Here is a 20282-nt window from a genome sequence, read left to right on the forward strand (position 1 = left end):
CTCCAGGGTGCGGTTATCCTTATTGCTTGTACACTTTTTTCTACCACATATTTTCCTTCCCTTCGCCTCTCTATTAATGTGCTTGGACACAGAGCTCTGTGAACAGCCAGCCTATTTTGCAATGACCTGTTGTGTCTTGCCCTCCTTGTGCAAGGGGTCAAGGGTCGTCTTTTGGGCAACTGTCAAGTCAGCTTCTTCCCCATGATTGTGTAGCCTACAGAACTAGATGGAGAGACCATTTAAAGGCCTTTGCAGGTGTTTTGAGTTAATTAGCTGATTAGATTGTGGCACCAGGTGATACTGAATTTGGGATTTTCCTTAGTTGTCAGTTATAATCATCAAAATTAAAGGAACATTTGAAATATATCAGTCTGTGTGTAATGAATGAATATAATATACAAGTTTCACTTTTTGAATGGAATTAGTGAAATAAATCAGCTTTTTGATTATATTCTAATTATATGACCTGCACCTGTATAATATATATATATATATATATATATATATATATATATATATATATATATATATATATATATATATATATATATATATATATATTAGGGGTGTGACGAGATTTCTTGTGAGATTGCTTTTTCTAGTTATGTATTTCATCATTGAGTATTTCTTAAAAATACTATGTAAAAATCTTGTCTCGTTCTCGTGAACCCAATCTAGTGTCTCGTCTTGTGAAATAAGTCTCTCGTCACACCCTCAATATATATATATATATATATATATATATATATATATATATATATATATATATATATATATATATATATATATATTTATTTATACACTCACCTAAAGGATTATTAGGAACACCTGTTCAATTTCTCATTAATGCAATTATCTAATCAACCAATCACATGGCAGTTGCTTCAATGCATTTAGGGGTGTGGTCCTGGTCAAGACAATCTCCTGAACTCCACACTGAATGTCGGAATGGGAAAGAAAGGTGATTTAAGCAAGTTTGAGCGTAGCATGGTTGTTGGTGCCAGATAGGCCGGTTTGAGTATTTCACAATCTGCTCAGTTAGTGGGATTTTCACGCACAACCTTTTCTAGGGTTTACAAAGAATGGTGTGAAAAGGGAAAAACATCCAGTATGCGGCAGTCCTATGGGTGAAAATGCCTTGTTGATGCTAAAGGTCAGAGGAGAATGGGCCGACTGATTCAAGCTGATAGAAGAGCAACTTTGACTGAAATAACCACTCGTTACAACCGAGGTATGCAGCAAAGCATTTGTGAAGCCACAACACGCACAACCTTGAGGCGGATGGGCTACAACAGCAGAAGACCCCACCGGGTACCACTCATCTCCACTACAAATCGGAAAAAGAGGCTACAATTTGCACGAGCTCACCAAAATGGGACAGTTGAAGACTGGAAAAATGTTGCCTGGTCTGATGAGTCTCAATTTCTGTTGAGACATTCACATGGTAGAGTCAGAATTTGGCGTAAACAGAATGAAAACATGGATCCATCATGCCTTGTTACCACTGTGCAGGCTGGTGGTGGTGGTGTAATGGTGTGGGGGATGTTTTCTTGGCACACTTTAGGCCCCTTAGTGCCAATTGGGCATCGTTTAAATGCCACGGCCTACCTGAGCATTGTTTCTGACCATGTCCATCCCTTTATGACCACCATGTCCCCATCCTCTGATGGCTACTTCCAGCAGGATAATGCACCGTCACAAAGCTTGAATCATTTTAAATTGGTTTCTTGAATATGACAATGAGTTCACTGTACTAAAATGGCCCCCACAGTCACCAGTTCTCAACCCAATAGAGCATCTTTGGGATGTGGTGGAACGGGAGCTTCGTGCCCTGGATGTGCATTCCACAAATCCCCATCAAATGCAAGATGCTATCCTATCAATATGGGCCAACATTTCTAAAGAATGCTTTCAGCACCTTGTTGAATCAATGCCACGTAGAATTAAGGCAGTTCTGAAGGCAAAAGGGGGTCGAATATAGTATTAGTATGGTGTTCCTAATAATCCTTTAGGTGAGTGTATATATATATATATATATATATATATATATATATATATATATATATATATAAAAAGATTAAAATCCACCCACTCCTATTTGTAATCCCCATAAAACCGCAACTGTCTCATAGAACAAGCCATTTTTATTTTCTGTGCAATGTGATGTCATTTGCATTCAAAGAGACAAAAAAAAGTGTATTTTTCCTCCCACTCAAAAATTGGCCAGAAAAAGTCCTACAGGTTTGGAACGACATGAGGGTGAGTAAATTATGATTTTTGGGTGAACTATCCCTTCAAGGGTTGAATGAATAGGTTCAGGACAGCTGTTTAAAACAGCAGGAACATATGGCATCAGAGAAACCATCTGAATTTTTTATTGATTCCAATTCATTTCAGGAACTTGGACACAATGAACCAGACTATCTGTGTGAACTTGCTGATGATTGCTACAAGCAGGCCTGCCTGATGGCTTTACATAATCCACCTTTGACTCTTGACTGGAACAACAAGGAGAAACATTGTGGATCTCCCTTCCCACCTATAAAAGGTATAGGGTAAGGTATATACAAAACATATATATAATATCTGGGGGGGTTTAGGGGGGGGGGGTCTCTCAGGTCTTGGGTAAAATACACTCGGGAGTAGACGGGCGTTCGGAGTGGTCAAAAACACGAGACAAGTCATCGGGTTTGATGTTTTTAGAACCCGGGCGGCACGAAAGAGAAAAGCCAAAACGTCCAAAAACAGAGCCCACCGAGCCTGCCTAGAGTCTTTTAGCGGATCTGATATATTCCAAATTCTTGTGATTGGTCCAAACGATAAAAGGTACCCCGATCCTTCTAGCCAATGACGCCACTCCTCCAATGATAACTTGACTGCCAACAACTCTCTGTTACCAATGTCGTAGTTACATTCGGCTGGTGATAAACAATGGTAAAAAAATGTGCATGTGTGCATCCTGTCATCCGAGGAAGAGCGCTGAGAGAGAACCGCACCTACCCCCACCTGATGCATTGACCTCCACCACGAACTGCCATGATGTATTAGGGGCAATCAGAATGGGAGCCGAAACAAAGCTGCTCTTGAGTTTGTTAAATGTAGCTTCGGCTACACCAGACCACCTGAACTTTGTTCTGGAGGAATTCAATGTTGTTAGAGGAGCGGCTAGTTGGCTGAAATTACGAATGAAACGTTGGTAAAAATTGGAATCCCAGAAACCTTTGCAGGGCCCTGCGTGAATCTGGACTTGGCCAATCTACCACAGCCTTAACATGGCGGGATCCATGCGCATTCCCTCGGATGAGATTATGTGCCCTAGAACTGTGCATGAAACGCATGACTGTGCATGAAACCCGCATTTCTCCGCCTTGACAAAAAGCCCATTCTCTAACAACCTCTGGAGCACTCGTCTGACGTGCTGAACATGTTCATGGCGAGAAGAAGAAAATATCAGTATGTCATCCAGGTAGACATAAATGAACTGATCTACCATGTCTCCCAGCACGTCGTTAACTAGTGCTTGGAAGACTGCGGGGGAGTTGGACAGCCCAAAGGGCATGACCAAGTATTCAAAATGGCCCCTAGAGGTATTAAACGCAGTCTTTCACTCATCCCCCTCCCTTAAGCGCACCAAATGATAGGCATTACGTAAATCCAATTTTGTGAATACAGATGCTCCCTGCAACCTCTCGAAGGCTGAAGACATCAACGGCAAAGGATAAGTATTCTTTACCATCATGATATTCAGTCCTCGGTAGTCAATACAAGGCCACAGAGAATGTTTCGGTTACGGATGTAACCCTCGTTCCCTGAGGAGGGAACGGAGACGTAACGTTAGTGACTAACGAATGGGGGTTTCGCTTAGAAGCCTATTAACTTCGAGCTTTAAGAAAACGCCTAATGGCGTGCCAATGCCATGGGGCATGCAGAATTTGCATACGTAACTCCGCCTCACCGTGTGAGTATAAAAGGAAGTATGTGGCAATATCGCATTATGTTACCTGCTTGAGGAGCCAAGACTGAACTCCTGCGTTCCAGGTAGCACAACTGATGTGGCAACGGGACGTTACGTCTCCGTTCCCTCCTCAGGGAACGAGGGTTACATCCGTAACTGAGACGTTCCCTTTCGTTCAGTCACTACGACGTAACGTTAGTGACTAACGAATGGGGGTCCCAATATAATCCCGCCACTCAGCTGTCTTCCAGTGCCCTGCGTAAGTGTGAGTACCCTGTCGTAAGACTAGTACGGACGAAGAACTCCCACTTAACACAGGAATACCAAGGTACACTGGGAAGCATATCCCAGTGAGGGAATGCCAAGATGCCTACCCGTGGGGAGGACTTAAGAGTACACATATGACCCGCTAAGGGCTGCATATGGGTGGATTTTTAACCCTAGGGGTGGCAGGGGACACGCCAAGGGAAGAAACCCGCTCACTGCGGAGACTTACGGCGAAATACACGTGTGGGGGTCGCCGGAGGGGAACCATGCACTCGGGGCACCTGGCCGGACACGAGGGTCTGGGCTCGCTAGAGGGCAGACACACAGGTATCGGCGTAAGCAGTGCTGGAGGAACTCAGGGCTCACCTGAGGAGATATCGCACATATCCAGTCCGAGGAGTGGAGTGGCGAGCAAGCGAAGACACCTGAGCCTGGCCCATTACCGGCCCCTCGGGGGGGCGAGTACATAGTCGGACACTGGCTCCACTCGGAGATTGTAGAATCTGGCGAATGTGTTAGGTGTCGCCCAGCCTGCAGCTCTGCAGATGTCTGTTAGCGAGGCGCCATGCGCTAGAGCCCAAGAGGAGGCGACACTCCCGAGTGGAGTGAGCCCGAACCCCAAGGGGACATGGTCGACCTTGCTGCTGGTAAGCCAAAACAATGGTGTCCACTATCCAGTGAGGCAGCCTTTGCTTTGAGAGAGCACTTCCCTTCCGCTCTCCACCATAACAGACAAAGAGCTGGTCTAAGGTCCTGAAACACTGCGTCATGTCTACGTAGGCGCTGAGAGCGCGTACTGGACAGAGCAGTGCCAAGGCTGGGTCTGCCTCCTCCAAAGGCAGCGCTTGCAGGTTCACCACCTGGTCTTTGAACGGAGTGGTGGGAACCTTGGGCACATATCCAGGCCGGGGTCTCAGGATCACGTGAGAGTTAGCCGGCCCGAACTCCAGGCACGCTTCGTCAACCGAAAATGCCTGCAGGTCCCGACCCTCTTAACGGAGGCCAATGCGGTCAGCAGAGCCGTCTTCATCGACAGGAACTTAATATCGACCAACCGCAAAGGCTCAAAGGGAGGCCTCTGCAGAGCACTTAGAACTACTGAGAGGTCCCAAGAGGGTACGAGAGGAGAGCGAGGAGGATTCAGTCTCCTCGCCCCCCTCAGGAACCTGATGACCAGGTCGTGCTGACTTACCTTTTTGTTCTCCAAGAGATCGTGGTGGGCAGATATTGCGGCCACATAAACTTTGTGGGTGGAGGGAGACAGCCTTCGCTCCAACCCCTCTTGGAGGAACGAGAGCACGGACCCGATCGGGCATTTCCAGGGGTCTTCTTGGCGGGAAGAGCACCAGGTGACGAAGAGGTTCCACTTCAACGCATAGGCATGCCTAGTGGACTCTGCCCTAGCGGAAGTGATGGTGGCGACCACCGTAGGTGGCAGGCCACTCAAACCTGCCGCGTCCCGTCCAGGAGCCACACGTGGAGGTTCCACAGGTCAGGACGCGGGTGCCAAAGGGTGTCCCATCTCTGAGTAAGGAGGTCTCAGAGGAATAGGCCAGGGAGGGGCTGTCGCAAGGAGTATGAGTTTGAGGAACCAAGTCCGGCCGTGCCAGTACGGGGCGACCAAAAGGACCTGCTCCTTGCCTCCCTGATCTTGCACAAGAGCTGTGCGAGTAGGCTCACTGGGGGGAACGCATATTTGCGTAGGCCCCGCGGCCAGCTGTGCGCCAGTGCATCCGTGCCAAGCGTGCCCTCGGTCAGGGAATAGAACAGGCTGCAGTGGGAAGAGTCGTGGGAGGCAAACAGATCTACCTGCACGTCCCCGAACTGTTCCCAAATCAGCTGGACCGTCTGGGGATGGAGTCTCCATTCTCCCGGGAGAGGCTGAACCGCGAGAGCTCGTCGGCTGCGAGGTTCAGGACTCCCGGAATATGGACAGCACGAAGGGACCTCAGGCGCTTCTGACTCCATAGAACGAGATGGCAGGCGAGTTGAGACATACGGTGGGAGCGTAGACCGCCCTGGTGGTTGATGTACGCTACTACGGCCGTGTTGTCTGACCGGACAAGCACATGTTGACCCTTGAGCAACGCTCGGAAGCGGTGCAGGGCGAACCGTACTGCCAGCAACTCGAGGAAATTAACATGCAGGAGGCGGTGGGGTCCTGTCCATTGCACATGGCACCCCAGCCCGTGGCAGAGGCATCCGTCGATACGACAACATGCCTGGAAACTCGTTCTAAGGGCACACCGGCCCGTAGAAAACTGAAGTTCGACCACGGGGTGAGCGTCTGTAAGCAGGCCCGAGTCACTTGGACCCGGAGCGTGCCAGACTGCCATGCCCATCTCGGGACTCGATCGCGAAGCCAGTGCTGAAGCGGTCTCATATGAAGCAATCCGAGCGGCGTCACCGCGGCTGCAGATGCCATATGCCCCAGGAGCCTCTGAAATAGTTTCAGTGGAACCGCACTCTTGCTCTCGATTTGACGGAGGCAAGTCACATGGCGACCGAGTCGATCTCCAAACCGAGAGAAGAGATCCTTTGCACGGGACAAAGTTGCTCTTTTCCCAGTTGATCCGAAGGCCCAGACGGGCTAAGTGGTGGAGAACCAGATCTCTGTGTCCGCAAACCTGCTCTCGAGAGTGACTCATTATGAGCCAGTCGTCAAGGAAATTCAGGGTGCGAACCCCGTGCTGCCGGAGGGGCGCAAGGGCTGCCTCGACAATCTTCGTAAAGACGCGAGGGGACAGAGATAGCCCGAATGGGAGGACCGCGTATTGACATGCCCGCCCGCGAAAGCAAACCGTAGGAACGGTCTGGGTCGAGGTAGCAGGAGACATGGAAGTAGGCGTCCTTCAGGTTGATCGCTGCAAACCAATCGACCGGACGAACGCATTCGAAAAGGTGTTTGGCTGTCAACATCTTGAACGGAAACCTGTGTAGGTAACGGTTCAAGATGCGCAGGTCCAGGATTGGTCTTAACCCACCGGACTTTTTGGGTACAATGAAGTAGGGGCTGTAGAACCCGGACTTCATCTCGGCTGGAGGGACAGGCTCGATCGCACCCTTCGCCAGTAGGGTGGCAACCTCCGCCCGGCCCAGGTGAAGGCTGCTGCTGGGGCCGGGCGGGAGGAGGGAGGGCGCCCTCGGCGGCGAGCGGACCGAGGCGACTGAGCCGGCGGCTGGGTGCAGCAGCTGGCCGCCGGGGCAGTACGTGTTACAGCCTCAGTCTGCTCTGGGGCGGCCGAGAACCGTTGGGTGCAGTTCTCAGCCGCGCCGCCGAAGAGGCCAGCCTGGGATATGGGTGAGATGCGGAGGCGGGCCCGCTCAACGTACACCACATCACCAGGTAAGGCCAGGTGTTCTCCAGGACCACAGCTGTGGACATCGCCCGACCCAGGGAGCGTGTGGCCACCTTCACCGTCCGGGGGGCGGGATAGTTGCGGCACGCAGCTCATTGAAGAGCCCTGGGTCGGCTCCACCCTTGTGCATGTGCAAAGACGAGCCCACAGGCTTTGGGAGGGTGCTTAGGACAGCCACACCACGCCACGTCAAAGCCCCCTGTGGACACCGTAGTGCGCAACAGAGAGTTCAACAGTGGGGGTGAGGGGGCCCCAGTGTACCCTAGGCCGCGGCCCCATCAAGGGCAGAGAAGGCGGAGGAGGCCACCAAACGGTCGCGGGAAGCACGGGGACTTCCGGGACCGCGTGATCTCCTCATGCACCCCGGGAGCGAAAGGCATTGGGGGCGGGGCCCAATAGCTGTCGGGTGCCGCCCCAAAAACCAATCGCGCAACCATGAGCACCCGCGACTGGGCGGAGTTCCACACCAGCAGCTGCCCGAGATAACATGGCTGTCAACTTTAGGTCAGATCAGGCAGCGCTGACACACCCGGAGGTGGAGCACAACCTAATCGTCATCCCCAAAGGACTCCAGCCCACCTTGGGATGCGGCGATCGACATCTCGTTGCAATCTGGAGTGTGAACGAAACGAACGAGGCGTCAGAGACAGGCCGCTGTTTCAGTCCAACACTCACGAGAAGCGATGTGCGAGAGGGGGGCGTGGCCCGAGGAATGATCGTCGGGGTTCTTAATACCACAGAATCGCCCTCAGGTCACCCTGGCCACCAGCCAAAGTACCACCTCTCTCGGAGACGGTAGATTGGGGTGTGGCAGAGGGGACTCTCTCTCCTCACGGAGATCATTGAGTCTCAACCGCGACATCGCGATGGTCACGTTCCCGCAGTGGGAACATGACACATCCACAAACACTGCCCGAACGTGCTGAAGCCCAAACACGTTGAGCAGTGAATGTGCCCATTGACAGCAACGGAGATCGATCGCACCCGGAAGTGCACGGGCGAACCGTCTTGAAAAAGACGTGCCACGCACAAGCTCTTTTTGTGAAAAGGAGCCTCGCAGTCGATGCTGAAGCGCCCAGGGAAACACACACCAGCCGTCTAGCAGACCACTGCGCAGATCAGCACGCAGGAAGTATGCGATCACTGGAACGCGCCGTCACACCAACACCGACTGGAAAGCCGCTCGTCTCGAAGAGGCTGACAGAGTCTCAGAAGGCTTGTGAGGAGTGAAGAGGTAGGTACTCTTGGCTCCGAAAGCAGAAACATAATGCGATATTGCCACGTACTTCCTTTTATACTCACACGGTGAGGCAGAGTTACGTATGCAAATTCTGCATGCCCCATGGCATTGGCACGCCATTGGGCGTTTTCTTAAAGCTCGAAGATAATAGGCTTCAAAGCGAAACCCCCATTCGTTAGTCACTAACGTTACGTCGTAGTGACTGAACGAAAGGGAACCATCCTTCTTACCCACAAAAAAGAACCCCGCCCCCGCTGGAGAAGAGGAAGGACGGATGAACCCAGCCGTTAGAGAATCAGAAATATATTTCTCCATGGTCTCCCTCTCCAGGGTGGAAAGTGAGTATAACTTGGCAATAGTTCTATAGCACAGTCATAGGGACTATGTGGAGGAAGAGAAGCAGCCCGGGACTTACTGAACACTTCCCGGCCACGTTTGATAACGACTCATCCTACAACACAGAACTAGACACAGACGAACAGGCAGACACAAGACTAGAGGCATAGCACTGATTACTCCAGACAGAAATGGAATTGTGGCCCCAGTCAACCCTGGGGTTATGCTTAACCAACCAGGGATGACCGAGGACAAGGGGGACCAGTGGAGAGTCAGTGATCATACATTTCCTGAAGTGACGAGACTGATCTTACCAGTGGTGAATGAAATGTCAGGAAGTTCCTGTCCATTAAGAGCACTGACGGAAATCTTGCGAGAAAGTGGAGTGATGGGAATGTGAAGGTGACGTGCAAATGTCCTGTCCAGAAAATTACCTTCGGCTCCCGAGTCCAATAAGGCCTGGCAATGGTGAGACCGGTTTGCCCATTGCAGTCTTACTGGGAGGAGAGTAGCAGAAGAGGGTTTACCCAGCAAAGACCCACCCGACAGTAACCTCCTATCTACCGCTGGGCTGGATCTTTTGCTGAGCCGCGTGCCCCGAAAGCAGGGTGAGCACCAACGCCACTCATGACTCCTCAGTAGCGAACGTCAATGGCTGTAGAGAGAAAAACATAGAGCACATATATATATATATATATATATATATATATATATATATATATATATATATATATATATATATATATATATATATATATATATATATATGATGTGCCATTTTCAACGATCAGAGCATTTTTCATGAAGTTACAAGCGTAAACGCGACTTTAGAGCTACTGTTTATTAGTGTATGTGCACCTGTCAGGCTGTACTGTTTAATAATTCCATGAGTAATAACTTATGAACCGAGTGACGGATTATGGTGTTACAAGTATGAAGTTACAAGCATAAACACGACTTTAGTGCAACAATAGCATATTTAGCATATTTGCGCCTGTGAGGTTATAATTCCAAGAGTAACAATTTTTTATACGAGTGACAGATTATGGTGTCCTTGGTCTCTTTTTAATCGTGTGAATCTGCTGTAAATAAGGGTGTGCCATTTTTAACGATCGGAGTTAACGTTAAGTCTAAGCAACTGATATTTTTGTTCTCCGCTCATGTGTGTCTGTGCAGTTTTTTGTGTATCATATTTCAACCAGGAATATCTTTTGATCTAAAAGATTATGGTGACTTTGGGCTCTTTTTAATCGTGAGAATCTGTTGTGAAAAATGATGTGCCATTTTCCACGTTTAATGAAGTTACAAGTGAAAAACGCCACGTGAATGCAGCATCAAGATATTATTTACATATGGGTCTTGGAGGACTTAACTTAATAAAACTTGCTGAAAATCTTGTCAAAGCCCAAAACAATTAGGCTTGTTGTATTCCTATCCGTGAGATCTTTCAAATGATATATGACATATGACTATCTGAGCTGTATGATGTGATTGACACATTGCAGAACATAGTAATCCCCCCCCCCCCCCCCCCCATAAATTATGATAATTTTTTTTCCATTTTATCAGCAAATAACTAATCACTACTTTGGAGACACTCATAATGGCTACATTTATTGTAAAGTTTAGACTCTAATCTTTCAAATGACACCTATTTTGTGTTGATCAATGCAGTAGTTTTGAAAAAAATGACAATTAATTTTTTCACAGCTAGGTTAGATAGGTAGATAAGTACACACACACACACACACACACACACACACACACGCACACACACACTCACCACACTCACTCTCTCTCACACACTCACCACACACACACAAACACACAGTCACCATACACACTCACGCACACACACACACACACACACACACACACACACACACACACACACACACACACACACACACACACACACACACACAATCATACAGGCGCGCACACACACACACAGAGCGGAGATTGCGCTGCTCATACTCACACACACACACACACACAAACACACACAATAAATGTGATTATAGCTCACCTGCGCTTCTACTCTGCCGCTCTGAAAAAAGTTTAAATGAAAAGTCATTTAAAGCCATCATTATAATGACATATAATATCACTGCTTACACATAAAGTAATCTCTAGGGGTTTAATCTGAGTCTCATGAAGCGATATGATTACTTTACGATGAACAAAGTGAAATCTGAGTCGTATTCCCTCTCCAGTCCAATCTGTGATCAATTGATGTCTACAGAAGCCAAATCACATATGGTGACATGTCAATAGTGTCAAACCCTCAGTAGTGCTTGTGTCAGGATTTGGGCTCTGGAAACAGCAGGAACATTTCTCTAAATATCTTCTGTGTTGGAGGATTTCTGCATGTGTTAGCAATGGATGCAGGATCATTTTCTCTTGACATGATAATCACACTCTTCATGTCTGTTGATTTCCACAGACCCTGATCCTGAGACCACAGTCCATGATCCCAAGACCACAGGCCCTGATCCCAAGACCACAGGCCCTGATCCCAAGACCACAGTCACTGATCCCAAGATCCCAGTCCCTGATCCCAAGACCACAGTCACTGATCCCAAGACCACAGGCCCTGATCCCAAGACCACAGTCACTGATCCCAAGACCACAGGTCCTGATCCCAAGACCACAGGCCCTGATCCCAAGACCACAGTCCCTGATCCCAAGACCACAGGTCCTGATCCCAAGACCACAGGCCCTGATCCCAGGACCACAGGCCCTGATCCCAAGACCACAGTCACTGATCCCAAGACCACAGGTCCTGATCCCAAGACCACAGGCCCTGATCCCAAGACCACAGTCACTGATCCCAAGACCACAGGTCCTGATCCCAAGACCACAGGCCCTGATCCCAAGACCACAGGCCCTGATCCCAAGACCACAGTCACAGATCCCAAGATCCCAGTCCCTGATCCCAAGACCACAGTCACTGATCCCAAGATCCCAGTCCCTGATCCCAAGACCACAGTCACTGATCCCAGGACCACAGTCACTGATCCCAAGACCACAGTCGCTGATCCCAAGACCAGAGACGACTTCCTGCACTGTAAGTCGCTGAGAACACAAGCAGAGAAACTCATGAGTGTGTTCATGTTCTTCCTGGAGAAGAGGAAAGAAATCATGACAAGAGTTTTAGAGTTGATCATGTGAATGATGATTAAACTGAACTGAGACACTGATGATATATTGAACATGAAAAGTTCAGATACATTAAAAGATCATATTCATAATCCCTCATTCTGATGTGTTTCTCTTCATCAGACTCACTTCGGCTGACTCTGGATAACAACACAGCGTATAAAGAACTCAAACTGTCTGAGGACAACAGAGAGGTTATTTGCACTGGCCCAGATCAGCCATATCCTGATCATCCTTACAGATTTGAGCATTATGAGCAGGTGTTGTGTAGAGAGAGTGTGAGTGGACGCTCTTACTGGGAGACTGAGTGGAGTGGTGGTGTTGTGTCTATAGCAGTGTCGTATAAGAGCATCAGCAGGAAGGGACGGGGTCAAGATTGTGGGTTTGGAGGTAATAATCAGTCCTGGAGTTTGGGCTGCACTCCCTCCAGTTACTCATTCTGGCACAATAACATAGTGACTGATCTCCCTGTAAAGCCCATCAGCAGCTCTGGCTATAATAGAGTAGGAGTGTATGTGGATCACGGTGCAGGAACTCTGTCCTTCTACAGCGTCTCTGGAGACACAATGAGCCTCATCCACACAGAACAGACCAGATTCACTGACACACTCTATCCTGGGTTTAGGGTTTATCCTAAATCATCAGTGAAACTGTGTTGATGAATCAGGATAGACTGATGAGAGATTCTACCCATAATGCTTTGAGCTCATGATAATTCAATGACAGTGAGTGTTATAGAGTCTCTTCATTACATTAATACTACAGCTGAACTTCTGTCACTGAAACAACACGTGGGTGTAATAAATGCTCATATAGACAATGAGAACGGTGTGTGTGTGTGTAATAAATGCTCATGTAGACAATAAGAATGGTGTGTGTGTGTGTGTGTGTGTGTGTAATAAATGCTCATATAGACAATGAGAACGGTGTGTGTGTGTGTGTGTGTGTGTGTGTGTGTGTGTGTGTGTGTGTGTGTGTGTGTAATAAATGCTCATGTAGACAATAAGAATGGTGTGTGTGTGTGTGTGTGTGTGTGTGTGTGTGTGTGTGTGTGTGTGTGTGTGTGTGTGTGTGTGTGTGTGTGTGTGTGTGTGTGTGTGTGTGTGTGTGTGTGTGTGTGTGTGTGTAATAAATGCTCATATAGACAATGAGAACGGTGTGTGTGTGTGTGTGTGTGTGTGTGTAATAAATGCTCATGTAGACAATAAGAATGGTGTGTGTGTGTGTGTGTGTGTGTGTGTGTGTGTGTGTGTGTGTAATAAATGCTCATATAGACAATGAGAACGGTGTGTGTGTGTGTGTGTGTAATAAATGCTCATATAGACAATGAGAACGGTGTGTGTGTGTGTGTGTGTGTGTGTGTGTAATAAATGCTCATGTAGACAATAAGAATGGTGTGTGTGTGTGTGTGTGTGTGTAATAAATGCTCATATAGACAATAAGAACGGTGTGTGTGTGTGTGTGTAATAAATCCTCATGTAGACAATAAGAATGGTGTGTGTGTGTGTGTAATGCTCATATAGACAATAAGAACGGTGTGTGTGTGTGTGTAATAAATGCTCATATAGACAATAAGAACGGTGTGTGTGTGTGTGTGTGTGTGTGTGTGTGTGTGTGTAATAAATGCTCATGTAGACAATAAGAACGGTGTGTGTGTGTGTGTGTGTGTGTGTGTGTGTAATAAATTCTCATGTAGACAATAAGAACGGTGTGTGTGTGTGTGTAATAAATGCTCATGTAGACAATAAGAACAGTGTGTGTGTGTGTGTGTGTGTGTGTGTAATAAATGCTCATGTAGACAATAAGAACGGTGTGTGTGTGTGTGTGTGTGTGTGTGTGTGTGTGTAATAAATTCTCATGTAGACAATAAGAACGGTGTGTGTGTGTGTGTAATAAATGCTCATGTAGACAATAAGAACAGTGTGTGTGTGTGTGTGTGTGTGTGTGTAATAAATGCTCATGTAGACAATAAGAACGGTGTGTGTGTGTGTGTGTGTGTGTGTGTGTGTGTGTGTAATAAATTCTCATGTAGACAATAAGAACGGTGTGTGTGTGTGTGTGTAATAAATGCTCATGTAGACAATAAGAACAGTGTGTGTGTGTGTGTGTGTGTGTGTGTAATAAATGCTCATGTAGACAATAAGAACGGTGTGTGTGTGTGTGTGTGTGTGTGTGTGTGTGTGTGTGTGTGTGTGTGTGTGTGTGTGTGTAATAAATGCTCATGTAGACAATAAGAACGTGTGTGTGTGTGTGTGTGTAATAAATGCTCATATAGACAATAAGAACGGTGTGTGTGTGTGTGTGTAATAAATGCTCATGTAGACAATAAGAACGGTGTGTGTGTGTGTGTGTGTGTAATAAATGCTCATATAGACAATAAGAACGGTGTGTGTGTGTGTGTGTGTGTGTGTGTGTGTGTGTGTGTGTAATAAATGCTCATGTAGACAATAAGAACGGTGTGTGTGTGTGTGTGTAATAAATGCTCATGTAGACAATAAGAATGGTGTGTGTGTGTGTATAATAAATGCTCATGTAGACAAGAACGTGTGTGTGTGTGTGTGTGTGTGTGTGTGTGTGTGTGTGTGTGTGTGTGTGTGTGTGTGTGTGTGTGTGTGTGTGTGTGTGTGTGTGTGTGTAATAAATGCTCATATAGACAATAAAAACGGTGTGTGTGTGTGTGTGTGTGTGTGTGTAATAAATGCTCATGTAGACAATGAGTGTGTGTGTGTGTGTGTGTGTGTGTGTGTGTGTGTGTGTGTGTGTGTGTGTGTGTGTGTGTGTGTGTGTGTGTGTGTGTGTGTGTGTGTGTGTGTACTTGTCTACCTATCTAACAGGGGACCTTGGTGTCGTAACACACTCACTAACAGGGGACCTCTGAGCCAAGAGGGGACATTTTTCAGGTCCCCTGTTGGTCATGCTTTAAATCATGTTAAAATCAAGTAAAAACACTAAAAAAACGTTCTGGTGATTTTTTTTTACTTTTGACCAAGTGGGGACCTACACGTGTGTGTGTTTAAATCATGTGAAAATTAAGTAAAAACACTCTGGTAATTTTTTTAAAAACTTATGACCAAGTGGGGACCTAAGTGTGTGTGTGTGTTTAAGGTCATACTCAGCAGCTCCCCTGTAGGCTGGAGCAGGAACTGTAAGGGCTCTTAAACACACGTCGTTCACACACACTCCTCTATTGTTTGAATGGCCTGCTGTCCCAGAGAGACTCTGCTGTTTAACAGGCTGCTTACTAAAGGAACAAGCATTACATCTCTTTACTAGAGACCCTGACTAGTTTCAAACTTTGCATTACATTACAATTAAATTCTACACAGAATCCAAGAAAAAAGGATTTAAAAATCTAAACAACCAGAATGTAATTAGAAGTTTTGTTTTTGTATTTTTTATTTTAACATATTTTAATGACAGTAGCCTATATTCATTGAACATTATTTAATTTATCAAAATAAACAGAAAATAGTACAAACTTGACTATTCTTTTAAACAAGTGTTAAGACATTATTAAAAAAAAAAACATTTTAGCTCAAGTATTTGTATAAATAATGTGTGACTTTTGCCCCATGTAAAATGGGATGTAAAAGGCCCAACTTACCACCTTATACATTTATGAGTTTTTTAAACAAACCACTTTTGATTTATTTATTTATTTTTACACAATGACTCGGTCCCCTGTTAGATAGTAATTCATGACACCAGTGTGTTTGCGTTGTCATTTCTTGCCATCATAAACATACTGTGGAGATTTAGAGTTTTTATAGCAATAACTGAGTTTTAAGAGTTAAATCAAGCAGAAATATTTCTATAATGTATTAATTGCAGATCATCTTTGAATAATGATTATGTTAAACACAATGACTCGGTCCCCTGTTAGATAGTAAATCTCGACACCAGTGTGTTTGTGTTGTCAACTGCTAGATCTGCTTATTTCTCGAAACTTTTGGAAGAAAACAAACACAACCCTAGGTATTTATTCGATACAGTAGCTAAATGAACCAAAAATAAAGCTTCAACTTCTGATGTTTGTAAACAGCACAGCAGTAATGACTTTATGAACTTCTTTACATGAAAGATTGATAATATTAGGAAGAAAATTATAACTATGCAGCCGTCTACTACAGTATCCACAAGCTGTTGAAAGGATGCAAAAACACCATCTATATATAAATCTTTGAACATTGATAGGCCATATATTGCCCACTGGGAAAAAGTCTTGTCCATCATTGATGGTGGGAAAGCAAAGTTTGACGCTATAGGGGCATGTTTGTAATCCATAATACAGCCTAAACTTTCTCCAGATTCGCAGTGCAGTTTTTACAATTACATTTTTTGTATGGGGAGAAAATGAGCTTTTAATAGGTATAACAGTGCAGTTAATGTAGTAGGAATACATGAAGTTGCTTCTATGGCAAGCCACATGGGTGAGCCTGGAGATTGGACCTGGTTTAACCAGTCCAGTAATAGTTTCTAAAGTTGGGTAAGCCCATACCCCCAAGAGATTTGGGTCGTTGAAGAAGTGCTTTGATAATTCTAGCAGTCTTTTTATTCCAAATGAACTCTGAGACTAACCTGTCTAGTCTCTGAAAAAAGGATTAAGGGAGAAAAATGGGAATGCACTGAAACAAATACATAAACTTTGGGAGGGTATTCATTTTTGCAGAATTAATTCTACCAGGTAAGGATATAGGAAGTACTGACCATCGTTCAAAGTATTTCTGAACCTGAAGCAGTAGTTTATCAAAATTAAATGTAAAAAGATCTTTAAATCTATTGGTTATACAGACCCCGATATATTTAAAATTGCACTGTGCAATTTTAAATGGTAAAGTATGTAAAGGGCCACTGCATTCAATAGGAAAAATTTACTTTTACCTAAATTTAGCTTGTAACCTGAAATAAAACCCAATCTTTTTAATTTGTTAAGAATCGTAGGTACTAAAAAATTTGAGATATGTTAAAAGATGATCATCTGCGTACAGTGAGACCTTCTGCTCAATACCTAATCTTGTTATTCCTTTTATTAATCGGTCAAATTTTAAAGCAACGGAAAGATGCTCAATGGCAATAGCAAAAATAAGTGGGCATAAAGGGCATCCTTGGCGGGTGGAACGGTAAAGATTAAAGTATTCTGAGTGAGTATTATAGTCCTAACTGAGGTCTGGGGAGCAGAATACAGCACCTTCACCCATGAAATAAAATTCTTACCAAAACCAAATTTCTTTAATGTATAGAAAAGATACCCCCATTCTACCCAGTCAAATGCTTTCTCAGCGTCTAATGATAGGGCGGCTTCTGGGATAGAAGGGGGTGAGGAATTATTGTTAAGAATATTACATAATTGCCTAATATTAAAAAAGAATGTCTACCCTTAATAAAGCCAGTCTGGTCTGAAGATATGATTGATGGCAATATAGATTCCAGACGCACCGCCAATAATTTTGATAAAAGTTTAAAATCAACATTTAGTAAACTAATAGGACAATATGAAGAGCAGTCCAGAGGATCTTTATCTCGTTTTAGAATCAGGGAGATCGAGGCTTGATTAAGTGTTTGAGGGAGTTCTGATAAATTAAATGATTTGTTGTACATGTCTAATAATATGTGAGCCAATTTGTTCAAAAACTTCTTATAAATTCTACTGGATACTCATCCGGCCCAGGACATTTGCCACATTGCAAATAGAGGAAGCAGCTTTAACAAGTTCATCTATAGTGATGGGTACTTCCAGCTGATCAACGAAATTAGAATCAACTGTAGGGATATTGAGGGTACTAAAAAAATATCAAAGTCAGAAATTAGATTTATTTGGATATTTAGTTGAAAATGTTGTGTCCCCAGCTGAGCAAGCCAAGCCAGAGGCGACAGTGGCAAGGAAACCAAAACTCCATCAGGGCATAATGGAGAAAAATAAACCTTGGGAGAAACCAGGCTCAGTCAGGGTGCCAGTTCTCCTCTGGCCATAGTGTGGTGTTTTCACCAAGTGCTGTGTGTTTTCTTGTATCCAATCTTCACGTCTGGTACGGGAGTGTGTATTGTATCACAGGGTCTTTCTAAATTGGACAGCTGGCCCACCCCTCCAGATACCTCCGCTGCTGGTCACTTTGTGGCACTTATTGTTTTGTGTGTGTGTGTGCGGCGGATGCAGATTGGTGGAATTTTAGGAATTCTTCTTTATTTATTATTCAACATTGATACAATAAAGTTGTTACTCATTTTCCATATACGACTCACGTCTCTTCACCCATTTTTTAGATAACGAACCTGTGCGCCCTTAGGGCTGTGATTTCCCTGGTTTTCTGGGGTGGCGTAGTCAACCAGTGAAGGTGCCAATCATTAGTATAAGACAAACGAATATATGAAATTGGCCCTGGTGTTTAGCACCTCTTCTCTCCTCCCAGATCTTCTCAGACCTCCCCGCTCGGTTTTGCCACAATGGGAAAAGAAAGAAAATGCTTTACCACATGGATTAAAGAAACGCCATTGGTCAGAAACGGCAAATTCTTTAATAAAAGACTGAATTACTTGAGCAGATTTTGAGGGTGAATTACGTCTGAGAGAAGAGAGAAGAACGAGATCATGATCAGGATTAAGCTAACAGTTAAAGTCCCCTATCAAAATAATAGAATATGAAGAAGTGTCTGGTCATGAGGAAAATAAACGTCTAAAGAACTTGTCGTCATCCCAATTAGGGGCATACATTTTAACTGAAAGAAGTGCAGTGTTTGATGAACGTGGTCACGTCGGCGCATTGTTCGTCTCACCTTTCTCGTAAAGGATTGAGCGTTTAGCTCGCCGTGTGCCGTCTGACAGCGGGGGTTGCCACAGCAATGAAAGCGCGTCACTCACGCTCTGGTGCGCGGTCGAGACTGTGAAACCTCAAACGGGGTTGAGCTTATTCCCCGATCTAGTTCCTTTTCTGGTGCACCAGAAAAGGTCTACTTTGGCTAATAAGCCTTGGTGACCTGAGGATTATAGTGGGGCTTCCCCGCCGGGTACATTCCCCGTGGGCCCCCACTCCTCTATCGCATCACAAGCATGCTGAGACTTTGTTCGTGGGTGGTTCATGTTCCCTTATGAGAACATGACCACTATTCCCTTATGAGAACATGACCACGTCGGCGCGTTGTTGACCGTGCCTCTTTCTTGGGGGCTTGAGTGTTCAGTGCGCCGTGTGCCGTCAAGTCGGACGGCCACGCTCATTGTCCCACATGCCTGCTGGTAGCTTACAGATGGGATTGCTGGTCCTTTATTGAAAAAAGGGGGGACCTAGCGTTTCATTTGGGGCTCTGGCGGAGGACAGATGTCAATTGCTGCATCGGAGAGAGGGCTGTTATGCGCTGGAAATGATAATGCTGAGTTTCCCACTATAATAGTGTGCTCATGCTGAATCAGATTCAGAGTTGACAGCCATGCTTTCTGGGGTGGCTGCCCGGATGTGGATTGGAAAAACTTAGCTGTGTGGAACTATTTGGTGCCAAAATGTGGAACACCAAAATGTGGAACACCAAAAGGGCCATAATATGTATACGTTTTTTCCCTCTCTCACTGCCCTCTGTCCTGCATGCACGAGGGTAGTCCCGACCCAGGGGTTATGCAGGAACTGCGTGTTGTGATGGACCTCGCCCTCCGGGTGACGGAAGTCACTGCACGCTCCTGGGTCAGGCGATGTCCACACTAGTGGTCCAGGAAGCTGGGGCTAAACCTGGCAGATATGCATGAGCCCGACAAAGTTCGGTTCCTCAACGCCCCTGTCTGTCAGGCTGGCCTCTTCGGCGACGTCATCGAGAACTTCGCCCAGCAGTTCTTGGTGGCCCAGAAGTAGATGGAGGTAAAAAAAAAAAACTTCCTGCCACGACGACCAGCTGCTGCCTCCACCCAGTCGTCGTCGTCCGCAGCGCCTCCATCTGCTTGTCGCCGAGGGTGTCTCCCTGCGTCCGCCTCCGCCCCTGCTAAG

At 45.9% G+C, this 20282-nt stretch overlaps 1 protein-coding gene across 1 annotated transcript in view; it reads left to right on the forward strand.

Moving 5' to 3' along the window:
• The window catches only part of LOC307127911 (uncharacterized protein), a 108618-nt gene extending 95438 nt beyond the window's left edge, over positions 1-13180 (forward strand). The window contains exons 18-20 of the mRNA XM_079819412.1: positions 2398-2548; positions 11604-12227; positions 12443-13180. Coding sequence (XP_079675538.1) covers positions 2398-2548; positions 11604-12227; positions 12443-12978 — 1311 coding nt within the window. The 3' untranslated portion in view covers positions 12979-13180. The remainder of the gene's footprint in view (positions 1-2397; positions 2549-11603; positions 12228-12442) is intronic.
• The last annotated feature ends 7102 nt before the right edge of the window (positions 13181-20282 follow it).

Source organism: Gobio gobio (genome assembly GCF_949357685.1).
Source record: "Gobio gobio genome assembly, chromosome: 1".
NCBI classification, from domain to species: Eukaryota; Metazoa; Chordata; class Actinopteri; order Cypriniformes; family Gobionidae; genus Gobio; species Gobio gobio.